This window comes from Thunnus thynnus, chromosome 11, assembly GCF_963924715.1.
Source record: "Thunnus thynnus chromosome 11, fThuThy2.1, whole genome shotgun sequence".
NCBI classification, from domain to species: domain Eukaryota; kingdom Metazoa; phylum Chordata; class Actinopteri; order Scombriformes; family Scombridae; genus Thunnus; species Thunnus thynnus.
The window spans coordinates 24,236,976-24,251,275 of NC_089527.1; the positions used below are offsets into that span (position 1 = coordinate 24,236,976).

General features: G+C 37.3%; 2 protein-coding genes across 3 annotated transcripts; one reads left to right on the top strand and one right to left on the bottom strand.

Annotated features, from left to right (window-relative positions):
* Nucleotides 1-890: 890 nt before the first annotated feature.
* On the bottom strand, nt 891-5,652 carry uchl3 (ubiquitin carboxyl-terminal esterase L3 (ubiquitin thiolesterase)). Its single transcript, XM_067604034.1, has 9 exons — nt 5,499-5,652; nt 5,307-5,318; nt 4,209-4,337; nt 3,871-4,027; nt 2,561-2,646; nt 2,248-2,295; nt 2,055-2,130; nt 1,790-1,848; nt 891-1,688 (listed from the first exon to the last, which is right to left on the bottom strand). The coding sequence occupies exons 1-9, from the start codon at nt 5,538-5,540 to the stop codon at nt 1,599-1,601; spliced, it is 699 nt and encodes a 232-aa protein (XP_067460135.1). The 5' UTR covers nt 5,541-5,652; the 3' UTR covers nt 891-1,598.
* A 5,406-nt stretch (nt 5,653-11,058) lies between these two features.
* commd6 (COMM domain containing 6) lies at nt 11,059-13,954 on the top strand. Of its 2 annotated transcripts, none has more exons than XM_067604042.1 (7): nt 11,059-11,162; nt 11,925-11,983; nt 12,432-12,497; nt 12,587-12,663; nt 12,818-12,986; nt 13,064-13,216; nt 13,310-13,954. In XM_067604042.1, exons 1-7 carry the CDS (start codon nt 11,135-11,137, stop codon nt 13,358-13,360), a joined length of 603 nt encoding a protein of 200 aa, XP_067460143.1. In that variant the 5' UTR covers nt 11,059-11,134; the 3' UTR covers nt 13,361-13,954. The 2 variants fall into 2 exon arrangements, with proteins under 2 accessions (XP_067460143.1, XP_067460142.1); XM_067604041.1 differs by lacking the exon at nt 11,059-11,162 and adding an exon at nt 11,299-11,442.
* The last annotated feature ends 346 nt before the right edge of the window (nt 13,955-14,300 follow it).

A 14,300-nucleotide genomic window follows, 5' to 3' on the forward strand; every position in this document is an offset into this window, starting at 1 on the left:
AAGTTAGAGAGAATACTGGTCTACAGGCTTATTTAGAGCCATTTCACCATGAAAAATAGTATGAGATCATTTCTGTTTTCTTCCACAGTGATGATTCTGAGAGGACCGACACATATAAAAGACGAACCAGTAGTTGTCAGAGTATGAGAATTCTTGTTACTGTAGCAGCTATGCAAATGTTCACAAAGATTAGACTGTTCAATTTGAAGTTGTTTTGCTAGGTGAAGGCAGATGTCATACCTGTTCCAAGTGCAGATTCACAGACATCACAGATTAAGTTTGATGTTCTTTCAACTTGAAGCAGTTATGTTTACAGATATGGGCTTTTTAATCACAATGCAAACTATAGCAGCACAGTAGCCAGGTCAAGTCTGTGATGTTTTGTGTGCTTTTGAGGCTGCCAGCTTTAAGAACTATACATGCAGCCTAAAAAAAACAAGACATGACTGATTACATATACAAGACAGACAAGTCAGGACAAACTTCAGATGCAGTTTGCTTAATATTTAGATGTAGGGCACTACTTTGGTAAATGATTTGACAAATCTTGAGACCTCCTCCAGTGACTCTTTAATTAAATTAACGTTTTAACACTTTGAGAAAGGAGAAAAAGAACACTCCTCATATTGCCTTTTTAAATACTTTTATGTATAAATTGGCATAGTGGCATCATGATGAAAAGGAACTTCACTAAAATTAGGATCATTAGGTTTTGCAACTATGACAACAGGTTCATATTTCCCGTGGAAAGGCCTGTTTGACACTTGGACCTCTTCTGATTTCTAAATAGTATTTCTTTTGCCATAGCTATAAGTCTACACCAGTGTGCCAAAATAATGCATATTTTAAAATAACCAAGTTTGTGTCACATAGAAGATCTACAAGAGAAATGTTTAATAAATTTGCCTTTTATTTGACAGATTTTCTAATTCTTATTACAAAAATGTAGGCACCTTCCACAAGGATATACAGTCTGACTTGCAGTTTTCATTTAGCCTCACTTACAGGAGACATGCTTTATTGATAAGCTTTTCATAACACCATTACTGCATACATCAGCGATAGGCCTGTCTGTTTTCAAAGCTGTGACTGAAATTAAAGCCTTGCAAAACAAGTTTCTTCAGCTGGTTTTGACCATGTGTTTTTACATATGATCAAAACACATCACTACGTAGGTATCATTAGAAACCCACAGTGAGAAGGAAGTCAAGTTCCCTCAGTGACATGAAAAAACGTTTCTTTCTAAACTGAAAGCCAAACACACCGTGTAAACAAATGTTAGTGCAGTGTCAAGGTAGTACAACTGATATCTGTATACAGCTACTGAGATGTTTCAGCAGTGGGAATATTCTGATCTCAACACTAGCTTATTTTAATTGCACAGCAGCACTCCAATTCCCCTAGAGTTTCATCCAACTCATAACAAGTAATTTATAGCAGAAGTGGAACATTAGTTCAGAATAATATCCCTGACATTTTTATTATTTCTCCCCAAATCATTTGCTAAACTGTTTTGAAAAAAAAAAAATTCCAATAAAGTCAGCACTTGAGAATGTTTGGCAGTAATGTGTTCTTTGTTTTCTCTGGTCTGAGCCTCCTCAGTACGAATCTTTGGAGAGAGCGATGATCGTGAAACGGACCTCCTGCGGGTCGCGAGCCATGAAGATCTTACAAACCTCTACCGCATCCTGCAGTGCAATCGAACACAGGAGGAACATTATTAATTGCAGTTGAGCTTTAAAAAGATATTTCTATGATAACATGTCTGTTTTATTCTGTGATGTCTCACCTCGAGGAAGGTGTCTTCTGAGGTTTTTCCGTGGACAATAGGGAAAGGCTTCCGGCCATCTGGAAAGATAAAAGACAATTCATCAGCAGGTTTTAATATTTACCATGCAAGGGTGTCTGCATTCTGCTAAATATAGATATGAAGGAATTACTGTCAACAATGTGACAAATTCATATTTTATATATATATATATAAATATATACACATATATACACACACACACACACACACAACTCATAGCATATTTCAGTAGAGGTTAACTCACCCAGTTCATATAACTGTCCTCCAACATTCACAAAAGCTATAAAATGAAGATTCACTTTCTCGTCTAAGCTTGGGGCCTACGACAGACAAAAAATGTTGAGTTCAACACATGGCATTAAATTGTGCAACTCATGTTGTAATCTCTGTCAGACGCAACTTCAGACAACACAGATGATCAAAAACTCAATACAAACCTCAGTCTGTCCCTCCTGTGCACTGGATTCATGTGTAACACGTATACTCTGAAACAGAAAGTTACATAATGCTTAAAGCTACTAGTAATAAAAACATTTGTAGGATGGTGCTAAAAGTTTACCAGTAAACACAGATGATTTTTTTTCCCCACATGTTGTGATTACTCAACAAGTTAGGTGACATATAAGATACTGACAAAGCTTACGTAACCTTAATTCTTTTTCGTGATAACTCCTCCACTCATGTGACTATCTCTGACCAATTTCATCGTCCCATCCTTGAGTTAATTTTTGCTCTTCAGTGTTTTCCTACCTCGTCTTTTTCCAGGAAGGTGGCCCTCTCCTCTGGGGTCATTTTAGAGCTTTTTTCAATAAACTTCTTCAGAGGAGAATCAGACTCTGAGGAACAAAGCACAAAATATATTACAATGTATATAAAATTGCTAGTAAAAATATGATCAGATGTAAAGCTGGATGATATGTCAAGTACATATTGTGATATGAGACAATGTATTGTAGTTATGGTTAAATTATACAATCTTCTGAACTGTTCTGAGTAAAATGAAGAGTGAATATTTGTAGCTGTAATTCAGTCATATCAACAGTACTCATGGTTATTTCTCAAAATGTAATAAATATTATGGTATACTGTCAATTCACAGTATTTTTAACTCTCACATGACTAGGGATATCCCCTGAAACCCAGTTCTGAATTAGAACTGGTTATAAATGTTAAGCACCCGGGGTATTTTTAAGGTCACTTCTTTTATATGTTTTTGGTGGAACTTGTGGTTGCACTGCAGGCAGCCTCTCCTCTCTGTCCTCTGCTCTGCTTTCAGAGCTGACAGCAGCAGAGAGGTGGATACAGTGAACAAAGTTTTACTCGAGTTGACAACAATGACTCTCGTTACTGTAAGTGCAATAAAAGCTTTGCGAGTAAAAAGTCAATAAGAACTTTATCAAACCACCTGTTCAACAAGCATAAACATGTCTTTCTCTGCTGTCTTTCATCCACCACCAGCATGTTTTTACACAACCACAGCTCGCTGGTTAAGCTAATAGTGAATTGTTATAAACAAGCTAAAACCAAAGCTGTCTGTAGCTGAACTGTTTATCTTAGTTTGTAACGTATATTAAACTAGTCAAATTCTTGGAAACTTAGTTACTCTCCCTCTACCTGCAGGGCGTGCAGGTAGGTCTTCTTTCTAAACTTCAATCAGTATTTTCATATCAGGAATATTATTTATTTTACTGACATTTTAGATGAGTTGCCGGTGAGATATTATTTAAATTTATTTAGCAACTTTGCTGTTGTAAACATTACAGTTGCTGCTCCACAAACAATATTAAGTTATATTTAAAATATAAATCAATCCTAATCCTGTTCTGAATTCTCCTGTTCTTATTCTTTTTTAAAAAATAATAGCCTATATTTTTTAAAAAGCAATTCTTTATTAATGAAAAAGAACCAATAAGAGTATTGATAAAGAACCAAACCAATAAGGAGTATCAATAAAATCCTAATGATAACCATCCTTACACATGACCGACTGCAATCATACAACCGTCTTGAGTTGTCTTCCATGACATACTGTACATGCCGCAAACAGAATAACTACTCACCAAATTCCAGGTGTTTCTGGTTGTTGGCCACTGCATGAATTAATCCTATTGTTCCACAGGCGTTTCCAATAGTTTGCTTAATGAAATAGACATCAGGAGAGACCTCCTGGCGCTGATCCTTCAGTTTCTCTTCCTCCTCTTGCTTAAATGCTTCATACTAAACAGATGTAGGACAAAAAAGATTGACACTGTTACTTATGTCATGGTCACGAGCATGTACAACATGTTAAGACTTTTGATGTTGAAACATGCATAATGTGGAGCCATCCACCATGTTTCATGGATATATGAATACATTTTGCTCCAAAGAAGTTACAAGAAGTAAAGTAAATAAGTACCTTCTCTGTCACAGGGAAGAGGAGAAGCACTGCACACACAGGTCTTGGTACCATGCTGAGAAGCTCTGGATCCAGTCCATACACATCTCCAAATTGCCAGGTAGGCTTCATACCCAGACAATTGACAAACTACACAATAGCAGAGAGTACATTTTCATGCATACAAACACATACAGCTATTGTAACAGCGTGTAACTGCTAGTTCCCAATTACCATCAGAAACAAATGAGTCCTTCCTCACCTCACCTTGCCTGTGACATTAAATATTACAACTGAACAGTAAATGCAATGCTGTTACTCTCCAATACACATTCTGCCACTGAAAAACTTGACTCTTCACTATATATTACTGTAAAACAAATATATATAATACTCATAAAACAAAATGATCTGTAACACTTTATTTCACAGGTCCATAATACCTTGATAATTTAAAAAGGAGTTTCCTTGAAAGATCAAATAAAGATGCAAATGTATTGTATTAATTATTCATTTATAATTGTTATTTCATGTATATATGTGGTACTCCCATGGACTTGTACAATAAAGCATTACTAAATGATCCAGTGTCTCTCCTTCAGGATGACATTAACCAGATACACCGGCCTTGTTTATAGACCGAGACAGTTGGAACATCCAATCTATTAACAATGTTTAGAGCAATGAGTCTGGTAATCTGTGGTTACATTAGGTCACATTAACTTTACTCAGGCGTCTAAGCTTCTACAGTTTGGAGATCTTCATCGCAGATATAGGCTACAGTGTCAGGCTGATGACGGAGGAAATGTCATTACTAGCAGCATGAAACATGTAAAATAAACATGAAATTTTCCTCATTTATTAAGCTTATAAGGCCAAAATAAAGCGACACAAGCTTAACATGCACTTAGACACACTAATACCTCTACCTTCTGTTGTTTGTTAAACTCTTTACCGCCTTGTTTCTTTTAATTATGTCGATCAGCCGGTTGTTTATTATTTGCTAACTTGTCTTCTTTAATGACACAATGGATGTAGCATCGCTGCTGCTGGTTAGGCCTCTGCACGCCGCTTTATCGTTGATTAATGTGTTAAATTCAATCCAAAGGAAATACTCACCTTTGTCATGACCTGAAATGAAAAGACACAGACAAATATATTAGTCAAACAGCTAAAATGTGATGAAAGCAGCCATACCGGCCTCAGCTTTTGTTCTCACTGCTAACCTCTGTTAGCTAGCCCTCACATGTTGTGGAATGAATGACTTCGATAAAAAATGAAATGGTTTGAGAAAACACCAACAATACATACTTCTGGATTCGACTCCAGAGGCAACCAGCGTGGACAGTCCATGTTGAAGTAACGTCAACTGGATATTTTCCTTTCAACCGGGAGCTGAGACTGATTTTCACGAAATCTGTTTGAGGTTTGACAGCTGCGAGTCGCTTCCGCGTATGGAAGGTGAGCTTAACGTTTAAGTAAATATGAGGGGTGTTTGCTTCTTTAAAAACAATAAGTACACCCCACCCAGTACTTAACGTTATTGACAGACACGTTATATATATACTACTTGCTTAAAATAGTATGTTAATACTCTAGATACGTGCGACATGGTTCTTTGTCTGCAAAATGACGTAATTTTTTAAATACAATACACACACCACCAGCCTAACAGTGGACTGTTCCAGGGTCATGGGCGTGTTTCAGAGGGACATCACAGCTATCTTGGTGTCTACAGTGAATTTTGTTGATTGTTAAAATGCCACAATAAAAATGAATAAAACTTAGGATTATGATACTCTGTGATGTCCTCTGTCATACTGGAGTATTGGTTTATTGAGGCTTTTTAATACTGAGCAGGTAGGACCACAGCAAATAGACAGAAATAGCAACAAGCAGTCTACAATTTCATGTCACTGTGCCAGGTTCAGAGGTCATTAAGAATAAAATGCCACAGTGAATTTTGTTAATATTCAGGATTAGAATACTATGTGTGGTGTCCTCTGTCATAATGAAGTATTGCTTTCTTGAATCTTTTTAATACTGAACAGATAGGACCAAAGCAAATAGGCAGGAATAGCAATAAGACTGAAAATCAGTTTTCCATGAGTAAGGGAAATAAGAAATTTTTTTTTTTTAAAATGATTAAAATTCAGGATTGTAAATCAATTAAAGAGCATTGAATTCTAAAGTAAATTGTCAAAACCGTTAATTAATTATATTCTTCTCCCTATTTGTTACGTTTTTTAGTTCATGAATTAGCTTTAAAACAACTGAACAACGTAATTTACAGGCTTTATGCCACTTGTAAGGTAAAAGAAGGGAAAAGAAGCCAGTTTCAGCGTTGTTCATTACTCTTTAATAAAACCAGCGCAGATTTAGTCTCACATTTTTTTTATCCATTTATTTTTTGCGTTTACGTTTTTACATTTTAACAGCTTTTTGTATGCACATTTATATACTGAAGAAATGTATTGTTTGATATGGAAGTTTGGCTTTTTGCAACCTGAAGTTGTCCAAATCACGCAGAACCACACGAGATGTCAAAACGAGAGGTTGTCGGCAAGATGGCAGATCGTATAGAATCAACAGTAAGAATATTTTTCCGAGAAAACCGTTTAAATTGAAGTGTTTAAGTCATTTTTCGTACAGTATTAACACATATCGGTATTCAGGGGTTACAGTTCTCAGGCACCATGTCTGATTTCAGGCAGATATCAGGCATGGCAGTTTTAAATTCATATAATACTTAATTCAATATATTGTACACATTTCCTCTTGGACAACTTTTCAGGCTCACAAATCTTTCCGTGCCTTAAACCCTGGGTATTGTTACCGGATTTGATAATCTATTAAAATTTAACCTAAATTACCTTGTTTAGCGTTGTTATTAAAGTAAGCAATGTTTTTACGTTCTGGTGGGATAATAAGATGCAATTGTACCAACACAACTTTGTTGTATTTGCAGTAACAGTTACCCCTGGTCTGTTGTCATGGAGGCTCCATTTGATTTCACAGTTGTAAGTATAACCTAAACACTCATAGATATGGTTAAAATAAGTGCAATTTGATGTCTGCCCTTCTTTCTCTTTTCCCTTTGGGTATTTTGGGGAGTTTTTCTTGCTGATGTGAGGGTTTAAGTCAGGGGTTGTCGTCCTGTTTTGTTTGTTACTTGTGGGCCTGTTCAGCCCTTTCAGACTGGAAATAGTGAGTTGGGCCTCCAAATAAACTTAACTTGAAACTTGAACTGTAAATTTATTGTACTCTGCTCTCTTCTTCAGCATGACATACCTTGTGGTGGTGCACAATATTGATGGAGAATCTTGAGATTGAAGGGTACCAGTCTCTTTTAAAAATCAAGATAGACATTAGCAGTAATCTGGGACAGCAAGGTAAATTTAAATTTTTTAAATTTACTACTACAGCCATGGTTCGAGGTGTGCCCACTTTACCAAACAGGGAATGCAGGTGTCCAGGGGAAGTCTGGACCCAATTTTCCGCATCCCTAGGAAGAGGAAATATGATGAGGTCACCACGGTAAGAATTATGGCCAAAATCTGATCTAAAGTAATTGTCATTGTTGTGCTTACATATACTAAGCTATTATGTAATATGTGTTTCACTCCCTTGATGTAAAGGACCCTGCCCTCTCAAACCCATGCGAGGCGGAGGAGCCATGCGGAGTCGAGTCCTCTCCAGACAGAATGGTCATTGACATTTTGCAGGCATGTATAGGGATAGGCATATTCTCTTCAGTTTTTAGATGTGAAACACCTCTATGAGCCGTAGGTGAAACTCACTCACTCAAAGGGTCACGGTTAGCTATATGTGTGCTCCATGTAGACATGCCGGTTTGTTACTTCTTACATACTGTATCTTAATCCGAGAAGCAACAATAACTACATATATGCTATCTGCGGGACACAAATGTGAAGGCTACAGAACAAGCAAACAAGGGAGTGGCCCTTCACCTCTGACACTGTGTCCTTGTTTCAAGATATGATGGAGACGTATTATTGAGCCTATTGATTTTGTAGTGACTCATGTCTTATGTTCACAGCTGCCTGAGGAAATTTTGCGCATGATCTTCATCCTTGTGGTGCTACAAGATGGTGATCCTGCAATCCGTACCCTGGCTCTCACGTGCACACGTTTCTGGAGGACAGTGAGAGAGGAGTCCTTTCTGAAGGAAGCACACTTCTGCTGGCTTGACAGTAAGTTGAGCATCTTTCCCTCTGCCCTTCTCCCATCTTTTTAAATGCAAAGCACCTCTGAGCTATAGGTGAAAGGGTTTGTGGGTGGCAACTGGAGGCTTCTGGCTTAAAAAAAAAAATTGTTTTGTTTTAGATGTGTTTACATTAATTTCACATTTCTCTTGCAGTGGTGATGCACTGCTAAATGAATACTAAGGAAACACTGCTACTGCTACTGCTGAAAGAAACCTGAACCTATGTTTCACACATGAACCCTTCTGTTCTTTTGTCATAGGTGTGGTGAACTGGAACGCATTTTCAGAGGAGCATAGAAGGACCTACAGAACTCCGTATCTAATCTCCTGTTGCATTCAGTGCAATTTTCTTTACAAAGACTGTGAAGGCTACAGGGGATGTGGACAGAGAGGAAAACTGCAGGGATTCTACTCTGAAAGTCATCTTGCAGGATACTGCAGCATTGACTGTTTTTATGTAGCTGGAGGCACTTTCTGAATATCCACTTCAACTCTACCTCACTGAAACCAGCTCCTGAGGAAGAATTTCTGGGGAATAATCTGTTTTATTTTCATAAATTGTATCTGTGACACTTTGTTTTACTGGGCTTGTAGTTTCCTATAATTCCCAAGAAAAAAACAGTCATGTAACTGTAACAATTTCATTCTTTCATGTAATGTAAAAAGAACTGGGTGCTGAAGTGCGGCTGCCCACTGCTCCTAGTGTGTGTGTGTGTACAGGATGGGTCAAATGCAGAGAATCAATTTCGTTTCAATGTATGTGAGTACTGAGAAATAAAAATAAAGAAATCTTTATCTTAACTCTACCATCAATGGGTTTATTATTATTGTGCAAGTTCCCAAATATGTCCTGAATATATGAATTACAGGGAAATGTGTATAAAATGATGCACAAGAAATCTGATTTTATATTTGATGTAATGCTACAGCCATAAAACAGTGGCATCTTGGCTTTGACTATTTCACTATACTATAAACATTCACATGTTCATCGAACATCACAAATTGAAATCTAAATTGAATTGTAGGAGCATCAGTGGGTAGATTTTTCCTTGAAGAGGTCTAAGTTGAGTAACCTGGAAATTGTTTGTACCTGATATAGATGACAGCATTATCAGTGTGATGTAGCTTCAGTGAAGTGTTGCAACCAGCAAGACACATAATGTGACTTTTTTTTATACAACAGAATATGCGGCATTTTTATACAGTGTGGAAAAGTTTTGTCAATAAAGCCAGTAACTTCAATGTGTGATTGTGCTTTATAGATGAGAAAGGTACTGTGCTGTCCACAGAGGACATATTTGTCCAGATATTGATGACAGTTGGACATTGAAGTCAAATAATACTAACAACGGTTATTTAGTGCTCTGCGGTGGAGGAACTCCAGGCTCACTGCTCTGCACAGTTTTTCCTTTCTCCTTTTGCACCAGCTGAGAAGAATTTTAGGTGTGCAGACACCTCAACTCACCAATACTCTATGTGGTGAAATGACCCACATAGCAGCACACATCATGCACTCATCACATCTCTTTTAAGGAGCTGTTTAACAATTCAATGAATAATTACCACCACTGCACATAAATAGAGTAAAAAAGTATTATAAAATATATCAATTTAATGTGATAAATTATAATTTGCAAAAATCTTTTTTCCTAATCACAAGTTGTTTTGATCTGTCAATAATTAGTTATACTCTTCATTCTTTATGCAAATTCTGCATTTTAAATGCTCATTGAACATCATATCTTATTCTTCAAACTTAATTTTTCCTTCAAAGTTATTTTTTTCTTCGTAGTAGCTAATTAAAATAGATTTGAACAGATAAAAGAAAACAAGAAGCACACAATGAGAAACAGATGAAAGCCAGAATGACCTTGGAGATCATACACAAATAAGAAAGAAAAGGGAGTAACTTTTAGTGGTCTTACAAGCTGCAGATGGATTCATTTGCCTGGGTCCAGTCAAAGTGTATTGACCACATATCGATATCAAAGGAAATTAAATGGCACATAAGGTTGCAAAGGAGGCCACAAAAAATAATGACATTGATTTGGCAGTTAGTCTCAGCAGGACAGAAATCAAGAGCATTTTTAAGCAGAGATTGAAGGAAAAGTGGCAAAAGCAATGGGAGGAAGAGAGGAAAGGATGATGGTTTTACAGAGTTCAAAGGGAAGTGGGGGAAATGAGGTGTGCAGGAAGGAACAGAAGAGAAGAGACAATAATATCAAGACTTAGATCTGGACACACTGGACTAAACAGTACAGTATTCAAAATAGGTAAACATAATACAGGCAGATGTGAATACTGTGGGTAAGAAGAAACAGGGGAGCATGTTATGCTTATGTTATCTGATTCAAAACCTCATAAAGATAAAAATACATGTTGATCCAATAGATGTTCTACAAAAGAACTCAAGAAATGAGTGTTATAAAATCCTATTTCAGTATCTTAGACTAATTATAACTAATACTAAATAATAACTAATTAGATTGAGAAGATATGAGTTTTTTTATGAATATTGCAAATGCTAGACATGCTGATCCACACTCCAGACCAGTTGGTGGCAGTAATGCACCAATTTGTTGTTTGCCAACCGCCATTAAACACCAAAGAAGAAGAAGAACTGTAATGACGTACAGCCGCCGGTCGGGGGCGCTGTTGTTCTGCTTTAGCTTAGCAGACTTTCACCATCAAACCTGCATCCCGACCGAGGAACAAGATGCCAGCTGAAGCAGAGGAATCTCATGGTGGGGTTTTAACTTGCACTACAGTGCCTCTTTTAAAATGGACTATACTTAGACTACGAAGACCTTGTCTAAGGATAAGTGTGGCTTTTTACAGCACCGCACAATGCTCACTTTCCGGGATATCAATGCGGTAACTTTCTCGTTAGCGTTAGCTTGACACAGCAGCTAGCTAGGACACAATTAGCAGTGGTGGCTAACTTTATGTTGCGGCGGTGTTTAGTTGTCAGAGCCTATACACGCAAGTAATGTATGGCAGCTTGGGTTAGCGAGGTAAAACAAGGTAAAAAGTGACTGGGAGTGTTTCGGCATTTGTGTCATCTGATTTATTCTTATTCCAGACACATGAATGGCTGCCCACTTCTTGGATTGAAATATCAATTATCAGGCTAATCGGGACCCCATATAGAGCAGTCTGCATATCACAGAAGATTTCTGCAAAGATTTTTTTTCGAGTCAGTGAAGATTAATAGCGTGAGACTAATGTTTATTATTATATGTATATCGATATAGTTTGTAATAGTTTTAAGTTTTGAAAATCGATTGTAAATAGATTATAAATTATATGAACTCAAGTTGGGGCTGCTTGCCCAGTGGTATACAGTCTGTAGTGGGAACCATGATTCCCATAGTCAGACTCATATGACATCGTGACAAAGTGAGCATTTTAAGACCTGTAACGTGATCATGTGGTCCAGGGAAGGATTTTTACAGTCTATGTGGGGAACTCTGTGATTCATGGATAGCATCACTTCTGTATTTAAGGTGTCAACAGAGTTGTGGACAACATCTGTAGGCTCTCACCAGATCTGTTTGCTGAATCAGTGAGTATGTTTTTTCTTCGAGATGTGTCTTATTACCACGCATTCCAAAAAAGTCACACTTTTCTTTTTACGAATAGTCAGTTTTGCATCTAGGATTACAGGCTAGCCCTCGATGAAAAGTAAGTAATATAAAAGTGTCTAGTAAAGATGCACCACACAAGTCAAACTTAATGTTGTTGAATCTGATATTTGTCATGTGCACATGGCATGCATGGAACAACTTAAGTAACATGTAAGAACACAATCACAGTACTTTGAAGATTTATTGCATAATCAAGATGTTGTTGGGACGATCAAGAAATGATAGTCCCGGAATGTAAAATGCAAAATCATTATTTTCATTGTAGGGCTTTTAGCAGCTATACTCTGCACAGGGTGCACAGGATGTGGTGCTGTTGCCCCAGAGGCAATACTGTAGTTCTGATAACTAATCTCATAATCTCCACAGTGTCAGCACATTCTGAATTATCTTCAAGGGCAGACTGGAGGAGTAGATTCAGCTAAAATTTCTGATGTGAGTCAATATTTCCTTAGAATTGTTTTAACTTATAGTAACCCATCAAGTTCCTCTTTCGTGACTTGTTTTTATTTTGTCCTGGGTAGAGATTTCAGAGAGCTGGAGTCATACTTGACCATGAAGCACAACAGAACATTATCAGATTTCTCTTGTTAACATTCAGGTATCTTTCATTCTATTATTTTGGTCTCTGAATGTGTTATTTTTTTATACTATTTGATATCTCTTTATTCAGCCTGTCAAAAGGCTAACTCATACATAAAGAAGCACATTGTTGCAGTGTAAAGTGTGATGATAGCAGAGGTTTGTTTCGCCAGGTCAGCTGGGAAGAGCAACCTCTCTGGGGATGATCTTGTGTCGAAGTTGGAAGAAGGCAGTAACAAGTGGCCCAAAGCTTCCCTTCAGGTGGTGCACAGGTTATGGAGTGAACACGGTGCATTAGTCCACGCTCAGCAAGAGACGCAGGACATGCTCAGCATTGGCCAGGTAAATCCAAATAATGCAAATAATTTGTGCATCTCCAAGTACGCTGATGAGACTAAAATTGTCGTTTTGCTGTCTAGTTAGTGGACATACAGTGGAAGCTTGGCCTGGCAGTGAGCTCCGACACCTGTCGGTCTCTCAACTCCCCTTTTGTGTCTCTACTGCTGAAGATTGCGGAGCCCTCTGGACAGATCAGTCAGAGGTCTTTTGAGATGACCATCCCACAGTTTCAGGTCTGCACATGTTATGTTAATGTAGTTTTATTCAGTGCATTAATCATAATTTATTACTCACTGAATTTTGAGGCTATAATTTGTTCTTTGCAGAACTTTCACAAGCAGGTCAAGGAGATGGCAGCTGTTATGGAGACTGTATGATGGTCGCAAGCACTCCTAGGCATGTCTCGCTATTGCACAGAGCCACAAAGGAAGAGCAGCTTGATCCAGCTGTTTTTCTGCTGGCTGTATCAAAACATGGATACAAATGACTCCAGTCGTCAGTTGCTGGTTCTGCACTTCTGTTTTGATCATGAGCTCCTATGTGGTTTACTTTGAGGACCTCCAGCCTTTAACTTTGTACTTTTAAATAGTACAGAAAGAAAATACTTTTTAACAGTGAACACAGCCATTGTTTATGTCGCTGTTATGTAATTTAATCAATGTTAAGAGATTGTGATTAGCTCACTATACAACATCCTTCCTGTGTCGTATCTGTTTGTGGTTATATTTCATATCTATATTGCAGTACAATTTGTTTGCAATGAAAAACATATTACGTTAAAATATCCACATTAACTGCTGTAGACTTCATGCTTCCTTTTAATGTCTCCATCATGAAGATTCAATGCTGTTTGTGTTATGCATACTATATGTTTGTAAGTATGTCTGTGCCTTTCTTTTACTTTTTCTCCATATTTACTTTGATGTTATGCAACAGTGATGCATAAAATAAATATTAAGTGTAAACCTTCATTGCATGGTTATTTAATCCCAACTTCATAGCCCAGAACAAGTTGAAGTAAACACAATTATACACCAAATCAATTTAATCCTGTAAGTTAGTGTCACTGTTTCCATCTAATTACTCTGTAAATGTAGAATCCACACAGAACTGAATCTGACCTACTTTTGTGTAATTTTATAGTCTAACAGCCTCTGAGCACTCTAGAGGGGAGTCCAGAGGGTCCACAGTAAAATGAGATATGCTTTAATTATGCACGATGCTTATTATAACCCAAGATCTCACTGATTGTTTTCACACAGTGATAATTCAATGTGATATGAAAACCCAAAGAACAAAAACAAAATATGTTTTTTT